Consider the following 22,890-nt stretch of genomic DNA (forward strand, 5'->3'; position numbering starts at 1 on the left):
CTTGGCCAAGGATAAAAGTGATTTCCTCTCCATTGCAAATCCTTCAGATTCTGCCCACTGTCTATAGCTAATAATGAATACTGAGGATAAGGATCAGGTTAGGGGAAAACATGACTTTTGATGTAGGCCCTGGAGACTGTAGAACAGTTTAGGTCGGAAGGGATCTCAGAAGGTCTCTAGTCCAAGCCCCTGCAAGGCTGATGTGGTTAGATCAGGTTGGTCTGAAGTCTTGGCCAGCCACATTTTGCAAGCCTCTAAGACTGGAGATCCCACAGCCTTGTTGGGCCCCTGCTCCAGTGCTTAACCACTCTTGTTGTGAACAGGCTGTTTCCTTCTACCCAAGTAGAATTTCCCTTACGGCAGCTTATGACTGTTGCACCTTGTCTTTTCAGCATGGGATTATGAGAAAAGTTTGGCACCCCTCTCACTGAGTGGTATTAATCCCCCTTTTAGGTAGTAGGTCATGAAATTCTGGCTGTTTTGGACCAGGGTGAGGGATTTGGGAATAAATTTCTTCAGTTTCTTTGAGTTATTTGGCCATGGGCATTTAGAAGCCAGGTGAGTAGTGTAGATTTTTGGAAGTACACAGGTCAGGAGAAAGGGTTCTGGAATCTGTTCCGAGCTCTGCCCTCACCCCAGTTCTGTGCCTCTGTTTCCCCAGTTGTAAAATGGACTTAGGGATACTTCTAGAGCTCTATGGCATGTCATGCACTTGGCAAAAGGTTTCCATTCCCCTGGAAGCAACAGTATGTAGGGGTGAGCTACGATCCTGCTCCCAGTACTACTGAAAGGTGGAAACTTCTGTTGGCATCAAGTTATCAGGCTGAACTTCATGTGCGTAACCCACTGCTTCCCATCTGCACTGTAAAGCTGTAATCTTCCATAGCAGTATATTCAAATATAAGATCATTAACCCATGAAGATTTAGAGGCCACACTGTATGAATTAGAGGCTCACGGGAAATACCCCATTTTTCGCCTTCCTCAAGTTCTCCTAAGTTCTTCCTGCTTACAGCCACTATGTAACTATGAACTCTGGTGTCTGCTCCTATAGCATCATCGCTGCAAATCAGTAACATCTTTTCCACTTCTGTGTGCAACTCCATACCTGTTACTTATTTATTTTTTCTCTTTTCTGTTCTAATGCTTATGGTTTCTTTTTCCAGTATGACAGACTTAACCTGCTCAAAGTAAGAATATATTTTTCCTTTTTCTTTCTTTTCCCCCTACATTATACCATCTCTTGATTTTCACAGTTTGCATCCCCCTGTATTCTGACTCTCAGTGAGTTAAAAAAAAAAAAAAGTTAAATATAATTGAAGATAGATTTAAGGACTCGGGTAGTCTCCTCTTTGGACTTCCTGTTGTCTGTTCTACCTACAAAACAGGAGTCGCGGGAAGGAATCACCTCATGTTTAGAAAACTTGGTGGGGGCAAAAGATGAGGCTTGGATGTCAGTATAATTGTGTGAAAGAGTTTAAGAAAGGTGAAGCTGCAGAGCTCCTTCATAGAGGAGCAGCGGTTTGGGGAAATCAAAGTGTGAGGGGGAAGAAATAGTTACTGCAATTAATGCAGCAGAGGGGAATGAAATCCTGTTGCAGTGTGCTGACACCACAACACGTGCACCCTGATTTAGAAGACACAGTGACAGCAGTGCCTCTGTTTTGTCTATGCCACTTATAGTTTGATTATGATTTTTTTTCCTCAGGAATTTCTGAGTTATGCCTTTTGCTCATTAAGGCAGACAGATGGCAAAACAAATCTGCAGGAAAACTCACTCCATCTTAGAGCCTGTGCTCCTGAGGACAAGGTGGTGTGTGCATGGATTAATTCCCCTGAATTTTTTTAGTATAGGCTGAATTGCATAAGGCCTTTTTCCATGTCCTACTTGCAGAGGATGACTTCAGCCAGACCCTTTATGAATGGAGGGTATGGCCAAGTATGGAAAAGTGTAGGAAGTAACAGGAAATTTCTCTGGTTAGTTGATGAGCCATACTGTGTATTCAGTTCTTCAGTTCGATTCCTTTCCCCAGGATTTGGGGAAAGGTGTTATGTGTGTTCCTCTCTTTAATGTCAAACTTTTGGATTTTGGCCTGTGGCATGTACTGTGTTACTGTGGGGGGTTTTCACCAGTGCAGCGAAACGCAGAAATGCCCAAGGTTGCAAGGGAACCTTTAGAACTGTTGGCTCCGTGACTGAGATCCTGATGCCAGGAAGGTTGTCTACTGGAGTGGCATACAGGGAGCATAGGAAACTGAAAGAAGAGGGGGTCTAGGAACAGAACAGTGTAAGCAACCCTGTGTCTTCATAGAAATCTCTGGTCCAATCTGATCTCGTTAACACTTTGCGCTTACTTTCCTTGGGTAAACGTCCTGTATGTCCTTGGTCCTGTTGTGGGCTATCCTAGTGTGGGTAGTTTCTGTGTTTCAGTGAATATGAACTTAACTCTCTGAGTGAAACTTCCACAGGCTGTTACAAGTTGGAGGACAGTATGTTTTCCTTCATATTCCAGACTGGGTATATAAAGCTGTGAAAAATACTCCCAGTCCAAGGTCAGAAGCAAGATGATTTCAAAGAAAGAAATGCAGTGAAATATTGCTTCTGTCCTTGTCTATTAGGCTCAACTCCCCCAAGTGTAATGGAGACGTGCCATTGCTGGTTGGGAGAGGGGGACGGGCACAGCTCTGTGGCTGCTGACACAACGTGCCTGGCAATATGCACCTTAGCTGACCACCCCTAGTGGTGCAAGGCTACAGTGCCCCCAGGCTTCATCGCCCTGAGGCAAATCCACCCTAAAATGGGGGATGCCTATACTTTCTGTCAGTTCTGCTCAGTGTCCTGACATTGGAAAGTCAGCCTGACTGGAGTGGGAGTGTGAAGCTTATTCCTTCGTCTCTCTCTGCAGATAAATCTCACTTCCAGCTGAAAATTGCCAAGTGTGACTTTCCAAGCTGAGCTAGCTTTTTCATACGCTCCAATGTGACATGTGGCCTGTCCTCTCAAACCATCTGAAATGCCATGATAAGGACAAAAAAAATCACATGTGCAGATGATGAAAAACACTGTGCACTGAAATTCTGGAAAAAAACCCATCCTTTTTTTTTTTTTTCCTTAGCTTTTCTAGTGATTTTCTTCAGCAGGCTTCTTTTCCTGGCTCTGTTAAGATTCTCCCCTTCAAAATACTATTGAAAGTTTTGCCTGATGGCTTTTGTGAGTAAAAGTGTGTCCCTGCCTCCTGGTAGTTCTTCGAGGGCTTATTTGCACAGGGTGCGTTCAACACAATGTGATTTTTGCAACCTAGCCAGCAGACGTGGAAGAATGAAGCCTCTGACAGAAATGGCTGGCGGTGGTTATGATCAGCTCCTCTGTTGCTAGTGGGCGCTGCTGTTCTGCAAAAATGATGACAGCATGCGCGTGTGAGTTTGTGTGTGTGTGCGTGCATGTGGACATGCACACATTAGCCTGAATTGTTTCCTATTACAGACTCGTGCTTCTGGGTTTGTTCTTTGTTCCTGTAACTGGAAAGAACTGTGTTAGACCACACTGTGAAATCCACTGAAATCTTCCCGTTTAATCCCACTTTCACTTCACTAATTATATAAAACCAGATTGGACCTAGTTTCTCTGTCCGTCTTTCTTTTTGATCTTAAGATCTCTGTGCTAACTAATGCTTCTCTTTTATTTTGCCTTACAGAAAAGCCAGAGTTGGTATAATGTAAGTACTCCAGTTTCTCTTGTCCCTGGGTGACTGTGGGCTGGGCACCTGGGTGGGGGGAAGGTGCAAAGGGGCTTTGCAGTGGCACTGGGGCATACTGACCATTTCCAAAAAGAGGAGATGGAAATGGCTCAGAACTGACAAAGGAGGACTGACATCCTGAGGGAAAGGATGCCAGAGGCAGAGAGCAAAAGCTTTGTCTCTTCAGTCACTCTTCTGATGATCTCCCCATCCTGTACCTTCCAGTTTCCCAGCAGAGCCGGTCTTGACATGGTGACAAACAGAGCTGCCACTGTGCAAACCCTTTGCATCTCTCAGGGTGGTATGGGGCGAGAGAGGAATTATTTTCTATTGACCTCACAGAAACACAAACCATCTTTTGCTTCTGCCTTGATCTTATTTTCGTTCCTCAAGCACGAGTGGCAGTGGTTTTGGTACAACACTGGTGGTGTGCAAATTTCCACAATGGGTGTCACTTTTGCACGGTTGAACCCTTACCCCTCGAGCGCTCTAAAGTAGATAGTAGGCAAACGCAGCAGCCATTCCATGTTCAGCAGCAGTTCCTACCGTAGACCCAGTTGGCTGATACAGTGTGGTCAGATTGGACAGAGGAATGAGAGGCAGATTTAACTTAGTTGCTGTATATAATCAGCACTAGGATGGTAGCAAGGACAGGAAAAGACATGATCCCAGAAGCAGAGAGAAGCATAGAGACTGTGGCATTAAGAATGAAGTTTAAACCATGGTAGTCCAAACTGGTGGAGAAGTGGCAGATAAAGGAACGTGGAGCGAGGCAGTTTGGGCACATGCACAGGCCCAGCCAGGCTGCTGCAAAAATGTGAGTCTGCAGCCACGGCTAAAGGTGACTTGCTGTTATGCAAGAGCTGCTTCTGACTGTAGCTGCTGAGGTCCATACCCTGCTGCATGATGCTTTGCTGTGGTCTGCTCGTGTGGGTCTCTTGTGTTTTCATGTCCTCTCTATCTTATCTTTCTGTTCTCTTGTTTTTCCTCCATATATTTTCAGCATGAGAGACAGTACATCCGGAGAGTAAGCACTGGCTGCATTTTTTGTGGTTTTCCCCCCCACCCCGTTATTTTCCTTTAGAAAACAAAACAAAACCAAACCATGTTCTAGTTAGTAGAGACATTTTGGCCAGATAAAAGCAGCAATGTGGAAATAATGGATGGGCCACAAACTCCAGGAAGGCAGTCAACCCTACTTGGCAGTATTATTACCACTAAAAATTTGCTAATGCATCTCCTTAATATAGTTTCTCTTCTTTGCCAACTCCTTCCAGGCAGGATTTTTCTGGCATTTGGACCATTATGATTCTTCTGTTCCTTTCCCTGCTGAGAGCAGCTCTAGAAATGAATCTGTGGAGGCCACCCCTTCACGAAGCCTTGTAATTTCCTGTACTCACTTTCCCCCACTTTCATTTTATATAAACCTCACTATGCTCAGAGCAAACACCCTCCACATTGTTCTTTGTGCCAGTTCAGCAGCCCCGGGTGCCAGGCACTGTACAAACACAAACCAAAAATACAGTCCTTGCTTCAAAGAGCACACGGTCCTCAAAGATCCCCAGAGCATCGGTGGTCAGAATGCCAGTTTTCTAAGATGACTTCAGTTTTTGCTGCTTTTAACTGGTCTTTTTGTCCTTGTAGCACTGTATCCTTCTTTGCTAGTTGGAAGCCTTCCTTTTTCCTCTCCTGGATTCTTTTTCCTTTACTTTTTCTTTAAGATGTTACCAACTTCTCTCGCCTTATATGTTCTCCTTTTGATCCTACCAGTGCTTTTTGGGATTGACATCCCTACCAGACTGAGAAGTCGGAGAAAAGGGGTGCACCAAGGTCACGGATTGGTTTGGCAGACCTGTCCTTTCTTGGTCTTGGTGTGCTTTCTCTGCTTTGCTTTCCAGAGGACAAATGCAAACTGGTCCAGGGGCACTGTGAGATTTAGAACAGAACACCAGTTTGAGAATAAATATACTCAACCTTACAGGGCTTGCTTTGTGTTCATGTCTTGGTGGAAGAGCAGACTGTCACTGGGCTGGCTGAGTTCACTAGCAGTGGAAAGAAGAAGTCCTGGAGGTGTTTCTCATGCCTTTAGTGAGGAACCACAGATGTGGTGGGAACTCTGGTTTAGAAGAACTGTTATTCTTATGGAGCAAAACTCAGTTTGCTGGTCAGCTGTGGTTTAGGCCCCACCTGTCTGTGCTCAGCCATCAGGACGCAGTTTGTGCATGTCTGCTTTGGACTTGTGTGTCTGCATGTTGAATTATTGTTAATTCATTATTTAGAAAATAATTTAAAAAAATATTTTTAAAAAAACCCCCAGACCTCAAACCCAACCTTTTCTTCATAATTTTGTTTATTGAAACAGAGATGCGACTTACTCTGTAGACCTGATGTGCTTAGAGAGGTGGGAAATTTGTGTTTCACTTCCCTGATGACATGAAGGAGGAGGTCGCACTGGCTGTGGGGTGGCAGGAACTCCACAAGTTGGTAGAAGGAATTTATCACCCAGCAGACCTCATTAAAATTAGAGATTAACTGGAGATATTTTCCTGCCAAGGGCAAAAGCTCTCTCCTTTGTTCTCCTCTCTGGGCTTGGGGTGAAGGCCCCATTTCCGAGCATGGAGGAGCTCTCAGTTTTTGTGTCTTGAGGTCAGTGTACAGTTGAGGCACTGAGCCTAGCCAGTCTGCCATGGTTTTTTCTGTCTACTTCTCTCTCAGTTGGACTGTTGATCCTTCTACTTCCCTGACTGTTCCTAAATTAGGGTGTATGTCTCCAATTTTCTGCAGCATTTCTAGCTGCCACTCTGTAGCAAGTCTTGCTTCTGTAAATTGCCTCCAGTAGTCCCTGTGCTGGTAGACACCAGGCATCGGGAGAATCTACAGAGGATACTCCTGGAAAAGAGAATAAGATGGTCTTGAAAAGTTAGAGCAAATGCAGTTGACACCAGGGAAGAGGTGAGGTTTATATCTGTCCACAAGGTTTTCATTTTACTCTTCAGATCCCAAGGTCTGCCCTACTCTGTACTCCTCTCCTTTGTGTTTATCTATACACATTCCTTTCACCTGCCTTCTCTTTTGCAACCATGCTTGAATATTTTTTCTTCCTACAGCGTCTCCCTATAGCTGACTTGAACCAGACCCTCTCCACCTATGTGCAGGCTAGCCCCAGAGTGGTTAGTGGGGGAAAAAAATTACAGTGAAAAGACACTAATTGTCTTTTTCAGGTATTCTTAAGTACTACTAGAAACATTTGCTGTCCTGAAAAGATCGACAGGAGCACAGTTCTACCCACTTGTCTTTGGGAGAGCAAAGTTTGCACTGAGGATTGCACGGAGTGGGACAGGAGCCCTGCACCTGCAGTTCTGCAAACAAATGCTGTTCATGCAGGGCAGCTTTCAGCTTGGCTTGCAAGACGTGAAAGTCTCAAAAATAAATCTGGTCAAATGCAAGTAGGCAGCCATGTAAAGGAGAGAGCCCTCGGTTTTCCTTTGGGGAAACTGTGGTAAAAGCCTGTGCGCTGGGAGTTAGGAAGTGGCTGAGAATCCATGGTGGGCTGATGCTGCAAAGGGCCTTTCGTTGTGGAGACCTCTGAGCAGCGCTTGCAGCTTCTTAAGAACAACCTCAAGCGATCCCAAGACTGAACGCCATAAGAAATCAGCCTTTGCTGGTCTTGGTGGGCTGTCTTTTTTTTCTTGCAGTATGCTCTTGGAGACTTTGTAGATACCAGAGTGGAGGGTGAAACTCAGCTGTTGAAAAGAGTAAAATGTTCCCTGTAAAGACAAAGAGAGAGAAATTACGCATCATTTTAAGGAAAACATCAGAAACAGCTTTCCAATGGGTAGCAGCCGGAGTCTGACTCAGCAACAGCAAACATGTAAACAAGGTTTATTGCAAAAATCCAGGCCCGATGATGAGTTAGCAAGGTGTGGAACAAACAGTCTTTTTCTCTGTAAATCAGTGCAATCGTCTTTTAAGTTCCAGTAACCATTCTGTCAAACTTTTTCTGGAGCGATGTTAACTCATTGTCTTTCAGGTATTTTTCCTCCCTTCAGATTTTTCCATGGGTTTAGGTGTGTGGATCACCAGGCCTGGCACAGTTACCATGGTGTGGGGGCACTATGTTAGAAGTGAGCTTTTGCTGCCAGCTCATGTGATGATGAACTGTCCGCCCCAAATGGCCAGTTATTACTTTGAAGCTTCTTCCTTGACTGTTCATTCACTTTTAAAAGGGGAGAAAAAAAAAAAAAGAGGAAAAAAACCCGAGAGACCAGACGGAGTTTGGAAGAAATGCTGTGGGACAGGTGGCCAGTTCCTTTGCTGGCATCAATCAGCATAGCAGTCCTGCTGTCAGTGGGGTCTAAACTCTCCCACACAGGCAGGGAATGTTCTTTTACAGTAGTTTCCCTGTTCTGTCCAGAAGCAATGTAAATCTTCCCTGAAGAGTTAAGAGCAAGTCCATCAGTCGTGCAAATCGGATGAGATTTTCCTCCCCCTTTGCCTCTCACCGTCTCTCCCCCTCACCTGTTTTCTGTGACGTGTGCTGTACAAGACCATACCTTTCTCAGTTCTTGTGTTGTCAGACTTCCCTGTCCTGTCCCATCCCCCAACAACAGTTCCTTCAAATTTGCTGTTGGAGGATTTGTTTGTGTATTATCAGGGAGATCTTTCCCTGGGGAGTCACCCTTTTCTCCCCATGTCCAACTCCAGCCTCTTCTCTCCACCCTGCGCAGTGCCATCCTGTCCCATCTCTCTCTGTTTGCAGTAGAGTTAATGTTTGCTGTCTCCACCTCCCGGTTAGCTCTTCCGATTTCTTGTGCTATTCATCTCTGCAAAGAGAGGTGGGTGGGTGTGTAGACAGAAGCATCCTGGTGGGGTTTTTTTTGGAAGTAATCCCATAAGCAGTTTCCAGCAAAGAGAGCCATTCAGTAAAGCCGTGTGGTTACCTCGCAGAGGCCTGTAATCCTGATTCTTTGTCCTTCCCAGGCTACAGAAATTTTATTGTTCCCTTGTCTTGGGTGGCAGGTTGGATGTGCTGCTTCCTTCTAACAGGGCTAAATGGAGGGACCTGTGTGCTGTCTAGCACCAGCAGTGCTACCGTGGTGCATCTGAGCAGACAGAGCGCTCCTCAGCTCTTCCTCTCAGTGAGCAAGCTGCAGTCACTGGCCCTGGAATGAAACAGTGGCTTTGCAGAGTCTTGGTTGGTTGCTGTTTTTTTCTGTTTTCATTTTTGAGATCTGTGTGCTCAGTTTGATAGGAAGAATTGAGGATTTTACTTCAGTATACTTATTTTCATAGACTCGGCATCATAGCTGAGCAGCACTGGTGTCGTGGTGGGGACGTTTACCTGTGCATTTCTGCACTCGAGTAGAGAGATGGAGAGGCCGGGGACCCAGAGCAGAGGGATGCGGGGAGTTCCAGCACTCCAACCAGTCTCGCTGGGCACCTGCAGGGAGTTCATGTGCTGGAGCCTGAAGGAAGCCCTTGCCCTTCACTTCCAAAGTGACCTGACTAATGAATGAAACCTAGAAAGACCTGTGCTTTTTGGGGGGGCCCAGACATACATATAGGAGTAGCAGAACCCTGAAGATTACTGACTGTGTGGGTCTCACATGGCTGATTTCTCATAGCTATATTCTTCAAACTGGTCTCTCCTTACTCCCCTTGCGCCTCCCCCAGCACACTCTGTCCAGCAACTTTCCATTACAGGAAACATCTGCGGGGAGGCAGGGCTGAGCCTGGGTTACTGCAGGGCATTGGCCGACAGAATTACCCAGCTACAGTAACTTAAAGCATGTGCGAGTCATTTTGGTATCTTCCCCACCCGCTCCTTCCATGAGAAACGTTAACAAAGGCTGAAGCTGCCTTTCAGAGCAGAGAGGGACTAGAGAGGAGAGCCTGAGGCAGACACTGAAGGAATAACTGTTTTTCTGGTTTCAAAGGGGAAAAAAACCCCAAGCAGCTGAAGTCTCTGAGCCGTTTATGGTCCTGTTCATTCCTGGAAACTGCGGCTAGATCTGTGAATTACTGCTGGTCCGGTGGGGTCCTGGCAGCCGGAGCTGTCCCAGTTGGGAGCTCTGGCAGTCCTGGGCATCGGGACTCGGCCGGGAGTTGCAGATGCCTTGCACAGACCTGCCTGGGACTGCTCAGGCTGTCGGCACTTTTGCGGTGCTTTAAGGGATGCCCACAGCAAGAAGCTGGTGAGACTGGAGCAGAAGAGCACAAAGGTTGCCCGCCTGCACGCTTACCCTAATGAGCCACTTTTTCAAAGTCCTCTGGAGGGCAAATCCTCTCTCAGATCCACAGAGGCTGCTAGGGCAGATGACCTGAATGTGAGCAGGAAAGTAGGGGAAGGCATGTAAACTCCTGCCAAGCTGCTTGTATCTCTTTCGACTTTGAATCTAAACAAGAAGCGGTGACAGCAGGAACAGGAAAAGCAGAGTTTGTCTGCGAACACGGGGAGCTGTGCGGAGGGAACGCTATGGATTCCTTGCTGGAGTGTGGGGCTCTCTGGGATCCTGTGCTGGATCAAGAACTGCCATGCCTGCTGTGGGACCTGGAGAGACTTGACTTATCGCAAGGAAACGTCAGCCATGGATCAGATGAAATTCCAGCTGTGAGTGTCTCTAAACAGAACTGTTTGTCACTCTAACAGAAGTTCTGGTGCTAAGCAGAAGTGTCTGTGGTAGTACAGGTTTGAGACAGGTCAGAACATCCCTTATTGCGGGGAAGGGAGGGAAGTACCCTCCACATGGAAACTGTACTGCTGAGTTGGGTTGCTGTGATGCATTGAACCCAAAGTGCAGAGCTGGTTATAATCTCTATTCCCCCTCCTTTCCCATCACATCTCCTTGTCCCAGGAAATCTTGGGCTTGGGCTCTTGCTGGAGCCCATCTCTGACCAAGATCTTTTCCAGATGTTCAGGCTAGGAGTTTGGTAAGTAAAATTCATATTTCTGTCATGTGCTGGTTAGCAGATTTTATTCAGAAGTAAGATATTTTCCTTTGGGCCCACAGGACTGGATCAAATATCGGAAGTGCTGAGTTGATGTTAAAAAATGTTATTTTCAGTTCATTGAATTGGTACGAGGAAGAGGGAATGCTTTTGGGAGGCAGGGTATTGTCTGTGTTTCCTTCTCTGATTTGACAGCATTTGATGGTTTTGTAAGGCTAATGCTATATAAACTTCATCTTCCTCCCACCCCTGTGACTCCACCAACACCACTCTCAAAGAGAAGCTACCTTCTATAATCACTTTGAATTTGGGGCCCTTTCTGGGAGGCTCTGAGGTGTGCCCACCTTTCTGCTTTTGGAGATTTGTCTTGCACAGCTGGAAGTGATAGGAGAGGGTTGTTGAGAGGAAATGGGGATAGGAAGGGAAGAGGTTGTACCTCAGGTTGCTTTGCCTTCCCTGCGTTTGTGGGAGAAAGAGCATGATAGATCAGAGGGCAGATATGGGCCTCCTGAATTTGCACCTGCCTCTGTTTTGGTTAACTGCCTTCAAAAGATGTTCTGGCTCTTAGCAGCGGCTGTCAGCACGGGCATGGTGTGTAGGAGGTGGTCTAACATGGACAGGATCACATGATAGTTCAGTGAATGTCAGAGAGAAGCCAGCTCCTGGTTTCCCTCCAGCCAACAGCACCGTTTTCTCTGAGGCCTTCCATGAGGCCAGGTGTCTGCAGAATAAGCACAAAACATGGGTGAGTCCCTGCGAGAGCCTCCTCTGAGGCTCACAACAGTTGTTCTCACTATACCAGCGGGTAGTTTTGTGTTCACTGACTGCCAGGTGGAACACTTGATGGGGAGAGGAATGGGGATGACTGCATTATTTCTGAGCATTATTGATGACAGTGATCGTTCCAGTTCCTCTGGCAGGGCTGCAGCTCTGCTGTTTTCTGGGGTTGCTGTGTGCTTCCTGGAGGAGCTGGGGATGGGCGGCTAACTGATGCATTGCAAACAGAGCATGTGTCACACCATGTACAGTCTAGGATTGCAGGAAAAGAGATTCCTCCTGCAGCCACAGCTTCCATGCGATTCTGTTTTGCTACCTAGCAGATATGGGTATGGCCCTTCTACTCTGTACTTGCTCTTCCAAGTCAGGTTCTCCTCCTCTTCTCACTTAATGCACTAAATCCCAAATCCTCCCGTCTGTGTGTCTGCTGTGATGGGAGCTCCTAGCCTCATGCTTTGTAAGTGCATCTGATCCCCCTTCTCCTTACCAAGGTGTTCCTGTTTTCCCACTCCGTTTCTCCGTACTCATGCCTGCCCCTCTCTTTAACAGGCGCTCTGTTATTTGCAGGTGTTGAGTCCAACATACAAACAACGGAATGAAGACTTCAGGAAACTCTTCAAACAGCTTCCTGACACGGAGCGCCTCATCGTAGGTAAGGTCAGCCCCTTGGTGCAGCGCTCTGTTGCATTGGCCCATGGTCTGGGGAGGAAGTCAGCACGCGTGCATGCAGCTTTTTCTTCTTCAAATTGATTTCCACCAAGGAACGAGCCCATTGTGCCTTTCATGTGCACAGACGGAACTCCTCCTCACAATTTTTAATGGGTTTCATTCATTTTGCTTCAGGGAGAGCAACGCTGATTTGTATCGGCTACGCCTCTGTTCTCTCATGGTTTGAGGAGGGTGTTTTCCTCCACAGTGCTCCCCCAAACCTGACAGTGTGTTAGTGTTTGAGCTCTTTCCTCATTTGGTCAGGGTTGTGTGTCTCAACATGCATGCTACTGAGCTTCCCTTTTTTCTAACATCCCCAGTGCTCCCTACTCACACATGACTGCCCTTCCCGTGTCCATTTAGGCTTTGGCCTTGCAGCTGATTAGCGATTGCCTAGTGCGTTGCATCTGTTCTTTTATGTAACTGGTGATCTCATACTGTTGAAAGATGCACATCCTAGCAGAGGAATAGAAATTGTTTAGGGTGATTAAAGTGGGAGGGAAATGAACAACAGTTCTAGAAGTCAAAAAGGAAAAGACAGATAAAAATCTGGAACTAGTACATAGGGAGCTACAGAATGGCCAGCTAATAAGGCAAGATCATCAGTCAGTAAGAGAGATTGTGATGTGCCCTTGGGAGGAATTGTAACCGAGTGGGCAGAGCGGCGGCTGCATCTCAGTTCCTTCTGGCTCTGCCTTGGACTTTCTGCGGGGTTGTGTCAAGTAGCTGCTTCTCTTGATGCTGCTGCTTGTCCTCACCTTGAGGCTGTCCTGTCTTCTGGTTTTGCTGCTCCTAAATTCCCATCTGTTGTCCACCCACAGATTACTCATGTGCGCTACAGAGAGACATTCTCCTGCAGGGCCGCCTCTACCTCTCTGAAAACTGGATCTGCTTTTACAGCAACATCTTCCGTTGGGAGACACTGGTAAGGCTGTCGGGCTGCCGCATTGAGCATGTGTTTTGTGTCAGCATATTTGCTGACATTGCTTTAAAAGCTCTCTTTCCATTGTCTTTCTTATCTCTTTACCTGTGTTCTTTTTCTGCCTTCCCCTTTCTGCATGGCTCTGACTGTAGCTGACAGTTCGCTTGAAGGATATCTGCTCGATGACCAAGGAAAAAACAGCACGGCTCATTCCTAACGCCATCCAAGTTTGCACTGACACTGAAAAGGTACATCCTTGAAGCTTCCACCTCTGGGCCACCCCTTATGGCTGTTGGGGCAGGGAAATAGAAGGGTGTTGCGGGATTTTTCCAAACTGACTGCTTTTGCCACCTGGCGCCCGGGAGGAAGCACCAGAGCTTCTGCAGACTTTGGGCTGAGCCTGGAGCACAGGTAGCTTGTACGTGGTGTGTGGGGCCAGGTGGAAGATCCGGGTTATGTAGTAGCACATCTCTAACGGAACTGTTTCTGTGCTCAGACTCGCTTCCTGGGTAAGAGGTGCTCAGCAAGTCTGTGCGCTTCAGTCTGTGCCCAAGAACTGAGCAGCTGTGCTGTATGGCTTGCTCAGTCCTTCTGGGGACTGTAGCGGGAAAGCAATCCAAACAGGTTTGTCTCTCTTCCCTTTTTTGGGCCTTTTCCAAACTAATTTTTCTCTTCATCTCTTCCCATTCAGCACTTTTTTACTTCCTTTGGGGCTCGAGACAGGACGTACATGATGATGTTCAGACTCTGGCAGAATGCTCTCCTTGACAAGGTACAGAGATCAGCACCTCAGTGTTGGGTGGGATGAAAGGGAGGTGATGAATATATGCAGAAGCATAATACCTGTGACTAATATATATGCATAAAAAGATGTAGGGACAGTAAACATGTGTCTAGGCAGAGCAGGTACATAACTGCAGGTGTAATTCTCTTTTTCACATGGAATTCTATGTACAGACGTGTCTTGCACACCCAGTAGATGCCTCTGCTGAGGTGTGGAAGGATGTGTCTCAGGAAGGAGTGTTTTTGAGGTCCATAATTCAAGTGAAACAGCCCAGAACAAGCAGTTCAAAGTGCAACAGAAATAGCTCACTGCCCAGGCAAAGCTCCTAGTAACTCTGTGCTTCAGAAGTGCAGAGTTCAAGATAGGACAGAGAAGGAGCATGTGTTCAGGGCGTCCCAAAACTACACGAGAACAGTGGTGGGTGTGGGGTGCACTGGGTAAGGGCTCAGTGCGTTGGATTTTAAAATAAAGCAGGGAAGTGCACCTGCTATGCCAGAGGCCTCGTATAGCCTGTATCTGATCATGTATCTGTTCCACAGTCCATTGAGTATTTCTGGCCTCACTGAGGGAGTAAGAGTCGTGAACTGATGTTACGGTGCTACCAGCATTTTGAGATGCTCTGGCTTGAGTTCATACCGTACTGGAAGGCTTAAGTAATGAAGCACCCAGAATACCCTGTCCTGAAAATCGGGGTAGTATTTAGTATGCAAAAGGATCGCTTTGCATTGGGCAACTTGTGTTGCCACCATATGCTGTAATTTGATCAGCCTTTTGAAGTTCCTAACAAAATTCAGTGCCCTTGGTTTCAAGGTCAAAGCAAATGGGAACTGAGACATGGAGTGATAAAGGCAGGAAATGCTTCCAGGGCTCTTTTCCCACATGTAGGATCCATGCCTAGCAGGAGAGAGGGAGAAAGAACCTAGTCCACTTTTCCTGATAAGCCATGTGAATTACAGTGCATGCGCGAAGAAGGTGAAGCAGAGTCTTTCTGGATAACAGTTTCTATTAGAGGTTTTTCCCATGCTTTTGATTGCTACTTTTGGGAGCTAGATTAAAAATCTCCTGCCTTATCCCATGCAGTAACTATGGGAAGAAGTTCAAGCCAGCAACTTGGAAAAAGTTCACTAGATTTGCTTTCCCTCATTACCAAGAAATCTTTGTCATTGGTCATAAATTTCTCTTTGGTAAAAGTCCATCCCCTTTTATCATTGTACCACATATTTAAATCACAAGTTCTCCTGCCCCATTTCTTAAGAACGTCAGAATGCAGTCCTATGGTGACCAACTGACCTGCATCCCTGAAAAGCTGGGCTTTTATGAATGGTCTTGATAATTAATTTTCTCTTTTTCACTGGAATAATATACAAGCTTTTCACAATAGTATCTGGTGAGATGAACTCTTTTTGATTTTAAACTGCAACAGGAAATGTTTTTCTTTGTTGCTGTTTTAGATCGTTTTCCCTGCAGCTGTAATTCTTCAGGCAGCTTCAATTTAAACAAACCTGCAGGGGAAAAAACTCATGAGGTGTTGGGGTTTGGTGTAGTAGGAGACATTAAATGGAGGCACAGCAGAAGAGGTGGGGAGGACACATGTGGAGGGAAATGCAGGTTTACTCCTTACATTATTTACATGCACAGCGTTGTAGTAACAGGAAGTCTCGTTTCATGTGCTGCTCTGGCTGTAGCCTCACATTGGCTTTCTGATAGTCTTAAGTAACATGAGATTGGGGCATGGCAAAATGACAAAGTCCAATTTTAGGGCAGAACCTGGGCTGATGGTGAAGGCTTACTTGGCAAAAGGACCTCTTATTGCTTGATGGGGGCAATCTCTAAGCCAGCTTGGCCTAATGATGTAGGGATACATACGCCTGCAGCCCTTAGCCAGCACGGAGCTGGGCCAGCCTGCCAGTAACACACAATCCACCTTGTAGCATCAGTGGAAGAGGTGAGCCTGTCAGAAGGCTCTCACCTCCCACCTGGGGCTGTGTCAGAATCTCTTGCTTCTGCTTTCAGGGCAAGGAATATAATATCCTGACAAGGGTAGTTCCAAAAATTTGTTATATTTTAGTCCTCTCAGGTGAAAATATATGCTGTTCTCTGTTCCTTCTTTTAGCCTCTCTGTCCCAAGGAGCTCTGGCACTTTGTCCACCAGTGTTATGGGAACGAGCTGGGTCTGACCAGTGATGATGAAGACTATGTGCCTCCTGATGACGACTTCAACACAATGGGGTGAGTGAGGAGGAGTAAAATCTGTCTGTGATGAAGAAAAGATGGCCACAGGAGAGCAGGAGTCCTGATATATTGCATTCTTCAAACTGCTGACTGTCCCTGGCGAGAGATTCTGGGTTCTGGTCAAATATTTGCCCTTAAATATGTAATGTCTAAAAAGTGGAAAGCATACCACTTCCTCGTGGAAGTTGGTAGGGACTGAAATGCCACCTCTCTACTTGCTGAGCTAGAGGAGCAGTTCTAAATGCCAGAGTGTCCCAGTCACAAGGCCAGTCAGCATGTTACGTGGTCAGAAAGCGCTGATGCTTGTCAGTCTATATAAGCACTTGAAAAGCTTGGGCTTGATCTTCCTTGCACTGAGCCATTTCTGCTTCCGGTCAGACTGGAAACTTCACAGAAGTATTCTTACTTGCTCTGTGTGTCCAGTTGTAGCTGTACTGAGAGGGGTAAACATAAAAACCTGTGTTCTCTGTGGTGTCTCAGCTACTGTGAAGAAATCCCTGTGGAAGAGAATGAAGTCAACGATAGTTCCTCAAAAAGCAGCATGGAGGCCAAGCCAGAAGCTAGTCCTCAGCTGCCGAAGAAATCTGTCACTGCCAGCACATTGACATCTACGGGAAGCAGTGAAGCGCCAGCCTCGGTAAGTGTCCTTCCTCCATTGCAGTGGGAGCAGTAATCCTTTTCTCTGGGTTCCAGCTGGTCATCCCTGAATGTATGAGGTAACCCTTTAGCCTGCAGCTCCCCTTCCACTGCCGCTCACCTCAGTCCTCGAGTCGGTGCTGTCTGTGAGCATGGGGTCTGGCCAAGAAAAAGGGAGCAAAGCCTGCCTGTCCTAAAAGTCAGTAAACTGGGACTTTTAGCAGCAAGCGCGTGTTCCTTTCCATGCTTTTAGATGAAAAGAAATGGAATGTTAGAGGTAAAAGGGTGTAGGAGTCTGGGCCGCGCTGGAGGGAAGTTAGTGCAGGCAGAAGAATGCAAGGACGAAGACAAGGCCAGCAAAATAAGGCTGGCAAAAACACACAGGATAGCAGATAAGTGAGAAACACCTGTGGGTCAGCAAAAGCACACAAGTCTGAGCAAAACAGGGTATGAGATAAGGGAGTTTTTGGCAAGTTTGGGGCTTTGCGTACTAATTGCAATTAACCAATGCAAATGCTTATAGAGGCGCATGAACAGCGTGTGTAGATGACCTGTAGCCTATTAGAAGATAGATGAGTGCGTGTACGGAACTTAGTAGAATATAAATGTAACCAGGATTGGTTCAATCATATTGGTGTTGTGTCATTCCTGTTCCTGCACAGAGAAATAAGGACCCCCAGCTAATGGTGACCCCGACAAAAGGGTTATAATTTCTCCTCAGCCTTCAGTTATTCTCTCAGAAACAGTGTGTGCCCTCATAGTATTATGGCAGAGCAGACCTTGTTTAGATAAAACCTTAGATTTTCCCAGTTGTATAGGGTTTGTTCAGGAGCAAAACCAGTACTGTTTGTGTGCTTGTCTGAACAAGCAAAAAGCTTTATTTATGTCCCAAACTTGAACTGTATGAGGTTCTTGGGGAGGAGGTGATCTAGTATGTCCATGTGTGTTACAAACGCTGTATGATAACCTTCCTCCTCTCTCTGTTATTTAATTTCCAGACATGTTGAGGCTAAATGTTCAAAGGTATGAAAATTGGCCCACAGATGTAAAGTTTTCAGAAATAAACCCCAATTTCCAGGTGCTGATCTTGCCCTTGTTATGGTCTCTCTTTGCTGCAGTTTGATGGAGTGCTACCAGAAGAGGAAGAGGCAGTGGCAGAGAGTCCTGTGGAAAAAGACATTGGCATTGCAAATATCATGGGAGAGAAGATAGAGATCATCAGCCCCGTGAACTCCCCTTCCCTAGACTTCAATGACAACGAAGACATTCCCACTGAGCTCAGTGACTCGTCAGAGACCCATGATGAAGGTATGTGGGGAAGGGCTGTTCCGTCAGGGGTGTTTTCAGCCTTCTCCCATTCTTCCCAGTGAGGGACTGAAGCAGCAAAGGCTGAATCCTTTTTCTGGACCCTAAGAGTTCAGAAGATGCAAAGAATTCCCACCCTGGGCTGCATAAGGTGTGGGGTATTTGGAAGGGTGTCCCTAAAATAACTAATGTAGTTAATAACCCCTTCTGACGTTCCACTGGTTGTCCTGGGATCAGTGGAGGGAGAGGGTTAGAAGTACCCCCTTTGGGTTCCTTCTTCACAAAGTAAAATACTAAGGGCCTGGTGCTGTGAAAGCACAACCTCTGATACTGGCGTGGAGGATCATGGCTGAGGCTCGTGGGCCTGTTTCCTCACAGGGGAAGTCCAAGCCTTTTACGAGGATCTGAACGGCCGTCAGTATGTGAACGACGTGTTCAACTTCAGCGTGGACAAACTCTACGACTTGCTTTTCACGGACTCCCAGTTCCAGAGGGACTTCATGGAACAGCGCCGGTTCTCTGGTGAGCTGCTGGTGGCACAGCACGGTCACTGTCGTGTGTTCCCTGCGAGGCAGAGAGGCCTGTACAGAAGAAAGGTCTCAGCCTGTGCCTTGGAGGTGTCGCTTTGCCTGGTGATAGAGGGATTGGGTCATATTCTGAGCAGATCAGCTGTAGTCTGTACTGACAGTAAACCGGCCCTTTTTGGCTATCTAATTTTATTTTCTAAGAGCCGAATCTGAGTTTATGGAAGAAGCAGACTCTCTTATTTTTTAACATTAGCTAAGGCCTGATCCTCTCTTCCAGGCTTAACGGTGTGAGGAGAAAGCTCTTCTAGCTCCACACCAGACACTGGCATGGACTGTGCAGTTGATGATGCAGAGGGTCCCTTGGCATGCTGTAGTCCTCCTTCCCCTGTAACTGTGGGTTTGCTGAAGGAGGTGTGTTCCCAGCCTCTCCCCCTTTCCCTGCACTTGAAAGAGGGGGCAAATATTCACATTTAGTACAGGAGACCTTTCTTTCACACTCAGTTGAGTTCTAGTGCTGCTGCAGCCAAGCTCTCCAAGGGGAAGGGAATACTGTCCTGAGCTTGGTGATATGGTTATGCCTTTGCCTAGGGAACTGACCCGAAATCCCTCTCCAGTTACTTGAATGGAATATTGTTTTGTCCTCTCAGATATTATCTTTCATCCCTGGAAGAAGGAAGAAAATGGCAATCAGACCAGGGTGATCTTGTATACCATTACCCTCACCAACCCTCTGGCCCCCAAAACTGCCACTGTCACTGAGACGCAGGTATGTGAAAGGGGAGCGGGGTGCAATGCTTTGTAGAAACAGATCTGTGATTTATTATCTTGTCTTGGGCATGCTGCTTCGCATGTTTTCGTTCTCCCTATCCATTTTCCTTTACACATTTTTCTTGTATTAACTTGCTACCCAGTATCGCTGCAAATGTGAAGAGCTAATCTTACACTCGCACTGGATTGCATTGCAAAGAAAGGGCCATAAATTTTCCAGCAAAAGCAGATGAGTTTTTAAACACACCAGCACATTTTAACAACTGTGTGTGTGACCCAGACTGGTGTTTTTTGAGCTGCAGTCAGTCCAGCAGATGTTATTCATGAAGAGGGCACAAGAAAGTCAGATACTGTCTGGCCCGTCCTTCTCACAGCTTTACATAGAGATGTCCAGGCAGTTTTATTATGGGTGAGAACAATTAGATGTTTCACCTGTTTAAAAAGGTGAAAAAGGGGAGCATCTGCAATGCACTAGGAAGAGCCAGGCTATCTGTATCTAGCTAGAGACGGAGGAAAAGCCTCCTTCTGTCTCCAGAGATATGTTTGAGTGGCCAAAGGTATATACTGAGAGTTAGCTTGAGGGTATATGAAGAGGGAGCCAAGGAAAGATGGGGTGTCTGAGCATTACATTTCGGGGAGAGAAGAATCCCAGCGGCACAGTGTACCTTGTAGGGATGGGATGAAGTGTGCTGTTCAGAAGCAAAGACTGTGCAGGGAAAATAAGAGAAAGAGAACAGGAGAGCAAGGTGATGGGCAAAGGGAACAGTACTCTTCCAGGCAAGCAAGGACGTAGCCTATTTTGTTCTGGGTTTGGGGTCGAGGACTGAGGCGCACTTTGCTGTGTGTGTCCTCGCTGCAGAGGTAAGTGGAAATAGTCTGTAAGGAAAGCCATCCTTTTGCATACAGATCTGCAGTTAACTCTGTCTGGCCCCTTTGTGAGGTTTGTTCTGGGGCAAAGAAAGCAACAGATCAGAAGCGCTTCAAAGAAGTAATTGATGTGTTTTTATGGCATTTAGAATTGCAGAATAATTTATGCTGGAAAGGACCTCTGCTCAGAGCAGGGCTGCCTCTGATTTTAGATTAGGTTGCTCCCTGACAAGCCAGACATCAGTTTAATGGGAGGAGGTAACACTGGCAAAGGTCCCGGGTCCCCACACTGCAGTGTACATAACCATGTCTGATACAAAATGCTGGAGGTTGAGCTGCTGGAACTGAATGGCCCTTTTGAAATATGTCCTTGGGAAGCATCTGAGTGAAACACTTGGTTTCCTCGAGGGTGCCGTCCCTTAAAAATGAGCTGTTCACAGGGAGATTGCAGAGATGGGGCTTGGGTGTGGGTGTGGTCTCCTATTTGTGGTAGAACTGGTTTTGTAATGTGCTGGTGAGGGTGCCAATCTATCAAAGCCGTGTTCTAACCAGACTAATAATTGCCTTGCATGCTGTCTTTTATGCAGACAATGTATAAAGCCAGCCAAGAAAGCGAGTGCTATGTCATAGATGCAGAGGTGCTAACTCACGACGTCCCCTACCACGATTATTTCTACACCATTAACCGCTACACGTTGACTCGTGTTGCCAGAAACAAAAGCCGACTCAGGTACACTTCTTGGGGGATAAAGAGCTTTACTGATGACCAAAAGTCACCTTTGGGTGGGAGTTCTGCTGTTTGGTGTGGTAGAAGGGGGGGAGGAGAGCTTAGCCTTATGTCTGTCCTGTTGCCAGAACACTACTCTGTCACAAAGAGTTAGTGTAGGGGCAGCTGCCTACTGTAGGGACATCGAGCAAACGATAGACCCGATGCAGAGGAGTTACAGCTGCATCAGGGAGAGGATTTATAGACTTCTCTTGACCCCTTCTTGGAAGCAGTGGTGTGCAGGCCCAGTTGTCACACGCAATAAACTACATGGATAAGCAACAGGACGCACTTCCAGGGACTGTGTCTCTGAGATGTGCTTGGGGGAAAGAGCAGAGGAATTTGGCAGCAAGCAAAGCTATAGGCTTTAGTGTTTGACTTCGATAAGTAATCTAAATGTCTTCCTGCCACGTGGCTGAAGGTCTCGGGAGGCCACTGCCTTTGGAAGGACGTTTCATGCAGTGCTTCTCCTTGAGAAACAAAAAAGGCTGAGACCATTCCAGAAATAACAGTGTGCGTGATTATTTCTCATATTTACGTTGACAAAGGATTGTGAATTGACATCACCTCCAGGAAGCAAAAGCGGGAGAATGACTTTCCTTTCTTCACACAGGGTTTCCACAGAGTTACGTTACAGGAAACAGCCTTGGGGGCTGGTGAAATCCTTCATTGAGAAGAATTTTTGGAGCGGCCTAGAAGATTATTTCCGTCATTTGGGTAAGAGTGGCAGTGACTGGAGCTGCAGTAATGACCCACAAACGGTGGCACCGTCCATAGTTTAGGCCTCCCTCCCTGCAAGTGGGCAGCACGGCAGCGTGGTACCTGCTGCCAGCCGAGTGGGGATCAGATCTCGGGGTGCCTTAGGAGAGGGGGCAACCACAGTTATTACCACGGCGTTGGTAGCACTTGCTGGAATTAGTCGGGTCACCAAATCCTGCTCTGGGGCGGGAGCGCAGGCAGTCTGGGGTCAGAGTTTGACAGAAAGCACAAGGGAGGTGTAGTGTGTCCTCTGGCATGGGCCTCTTACACCCTGCCGACTTCTTAGGCCCAGCAGCTGTGCCATTAGAGGGCTGAACTCGGTATCTCTGCCAGGCCAGTGCCCCTTCTGTGAAATGCTTTCCCTTGTGTCTCTGCAGAGAGTGAACTGACCAAAACGGAGAGCACATACCTGGCTGAGGTCCACAGACAATCCCCCAAAGAGAAAGTGAGCAAGCAATCGACCGTGCGCCGGAGGAAACGGGCCCATGCCCACCTGCGGGTGCCACACTTGGAGGAGGTGCTGAGTCCTGTCACCACCCCCACGGATGAGGAGGTTGCACATCGAATCAAGCACGTGGCAGGTAAGGAACTGCGGACGCCTCACGTTGGGGACGGAGAGCTGGCTACCTCTGGGGAAAAACCAGAGCTTTGCTTGCGGAAGGTTAATGGGAAGAGGGGCCAGGACTTTCCGGGGCAGGGAGGATGTATTGTGATTGTTTGAGGGAGGTGGAGGGGTGGGAGAGGGAAAACGGTTGCCCTCTACATCAGCCAGCATTTCTTGGCCTAAATGCATCTGTCTCCTCAGGTTCCACTCAGACACGGCACAGCCCTGAGGAAAGCCCCAGTGGCTTCCACCTGCAGAGTGTCTCCAAGATGTTCCTTGTCATCAGTTTTGTGTAAGTGATTTTTTTTTTTTTTTTGCTTTCCTTCACAGTCAGCCTTTAACCTTTCATGTTTCTGGTGTTCTGTGCTCCCCTGTGCCAGTTTTTCCTCTGTCATATTCCCCTCTGGTCCCAAACACAGCACAGAGGAGAGGAAAGCGATGACAGGCAAAAAGGAATTAATTAAAATTTCCCCCAAATGCCCCATCAGCTGTTTTATCTGGCTTTATCCCAGGTTTTGCCAGTACTTCGCTGGCCACTGATCTGGTGGTTCT

At 47.0% G+C, this 22,890-nt stretch overlaps 1 protein-coding gene across 9 annotated transcripts in view; it reads left to right on the plus strand.

Annotated features, from left to right (window-relative positions):
- GRAMD1B (GRAM domain containing 1B) overlaps positions 1-22,890 on the plus strand; it is a 132,656-nt gene that overhangs the window by 98,468 nt on the left and 11,298 nt on the right. For 6 of the 9 annotated variants that reach the window (XM_074851156.1, XM_074851152.1, XM_074851153.1 and 3 more), the window contains 16 exons: positions 1,166-1,189; positions 3,694-3,714; positions 4,739-4,762; positions 12,028-12,112; positions 12,990-13,093; positions 13,243-13,338; positions 13,782-13,862; positions 15,988-16,103; positions 16,587-16,743; positions 17,861-18,050; positions 18,426-18,569; positions 19,222-19,340; positions 20,797-20,939; positions 21,589-21,692; positions 22,112-22,315; positions 22,540-22,630. In XM_074851156.1, the coding sequence (XP_074707257.1) occupies positions 1,166-1,189; positions 3,694-3,714; positions 4,739-4,762; positions 12,028-12,112; positions 12,990-13,093; positions 13,243-13,338; positions 13,782-13,862; positions 15,988-16,103; positions 16,587-16,743; positions 17,861-18,050; positions 18,426-18,569; positions 19,222-19,340; positions 20,797-20,939; positions 21,589-21,692; positions 22,112-22,315; positions 22,540-22,630 (1,703 nt within the window). The remainder of the gene's footprint in view (positions 1-1,165; positions 1,190-3,693; positions 3,715-4,738; positions 4,763-12,027; positions 12,113-12,989; positions 13,094-13,242; positions 13,339-13,781; positions 13,863-15,987; positions 16,104-16,586; positions 16,744-17,860; positions 18,051-18,425; positions 18,570-19,221; positions 19,341-20,796; positions 20,940-21,588; positions 21,693-22,111; positions 22,316-22,539; positions 22,631-22,890) is intronic. The other 3 variants (XM_074851154.1, XM_074851151.1, XM_074851155.1) reach the window with 3 other exon arrangements.

Source organism: Strix uralensis, chromosome 26 (genome assembly GCF_047716275.1).
Source record: "Strix uralensis isolate ZFMK-TIS-50842 chromosome 26, bStrUra1, whole genome shotgun sequence".
NCBI classification, from domain to species: domain Eukaryota; kingdom Metazoa; phylum Chordata; class Aves; order Strigiformes; family Strigidae; genus Strix; species Strix uralensis.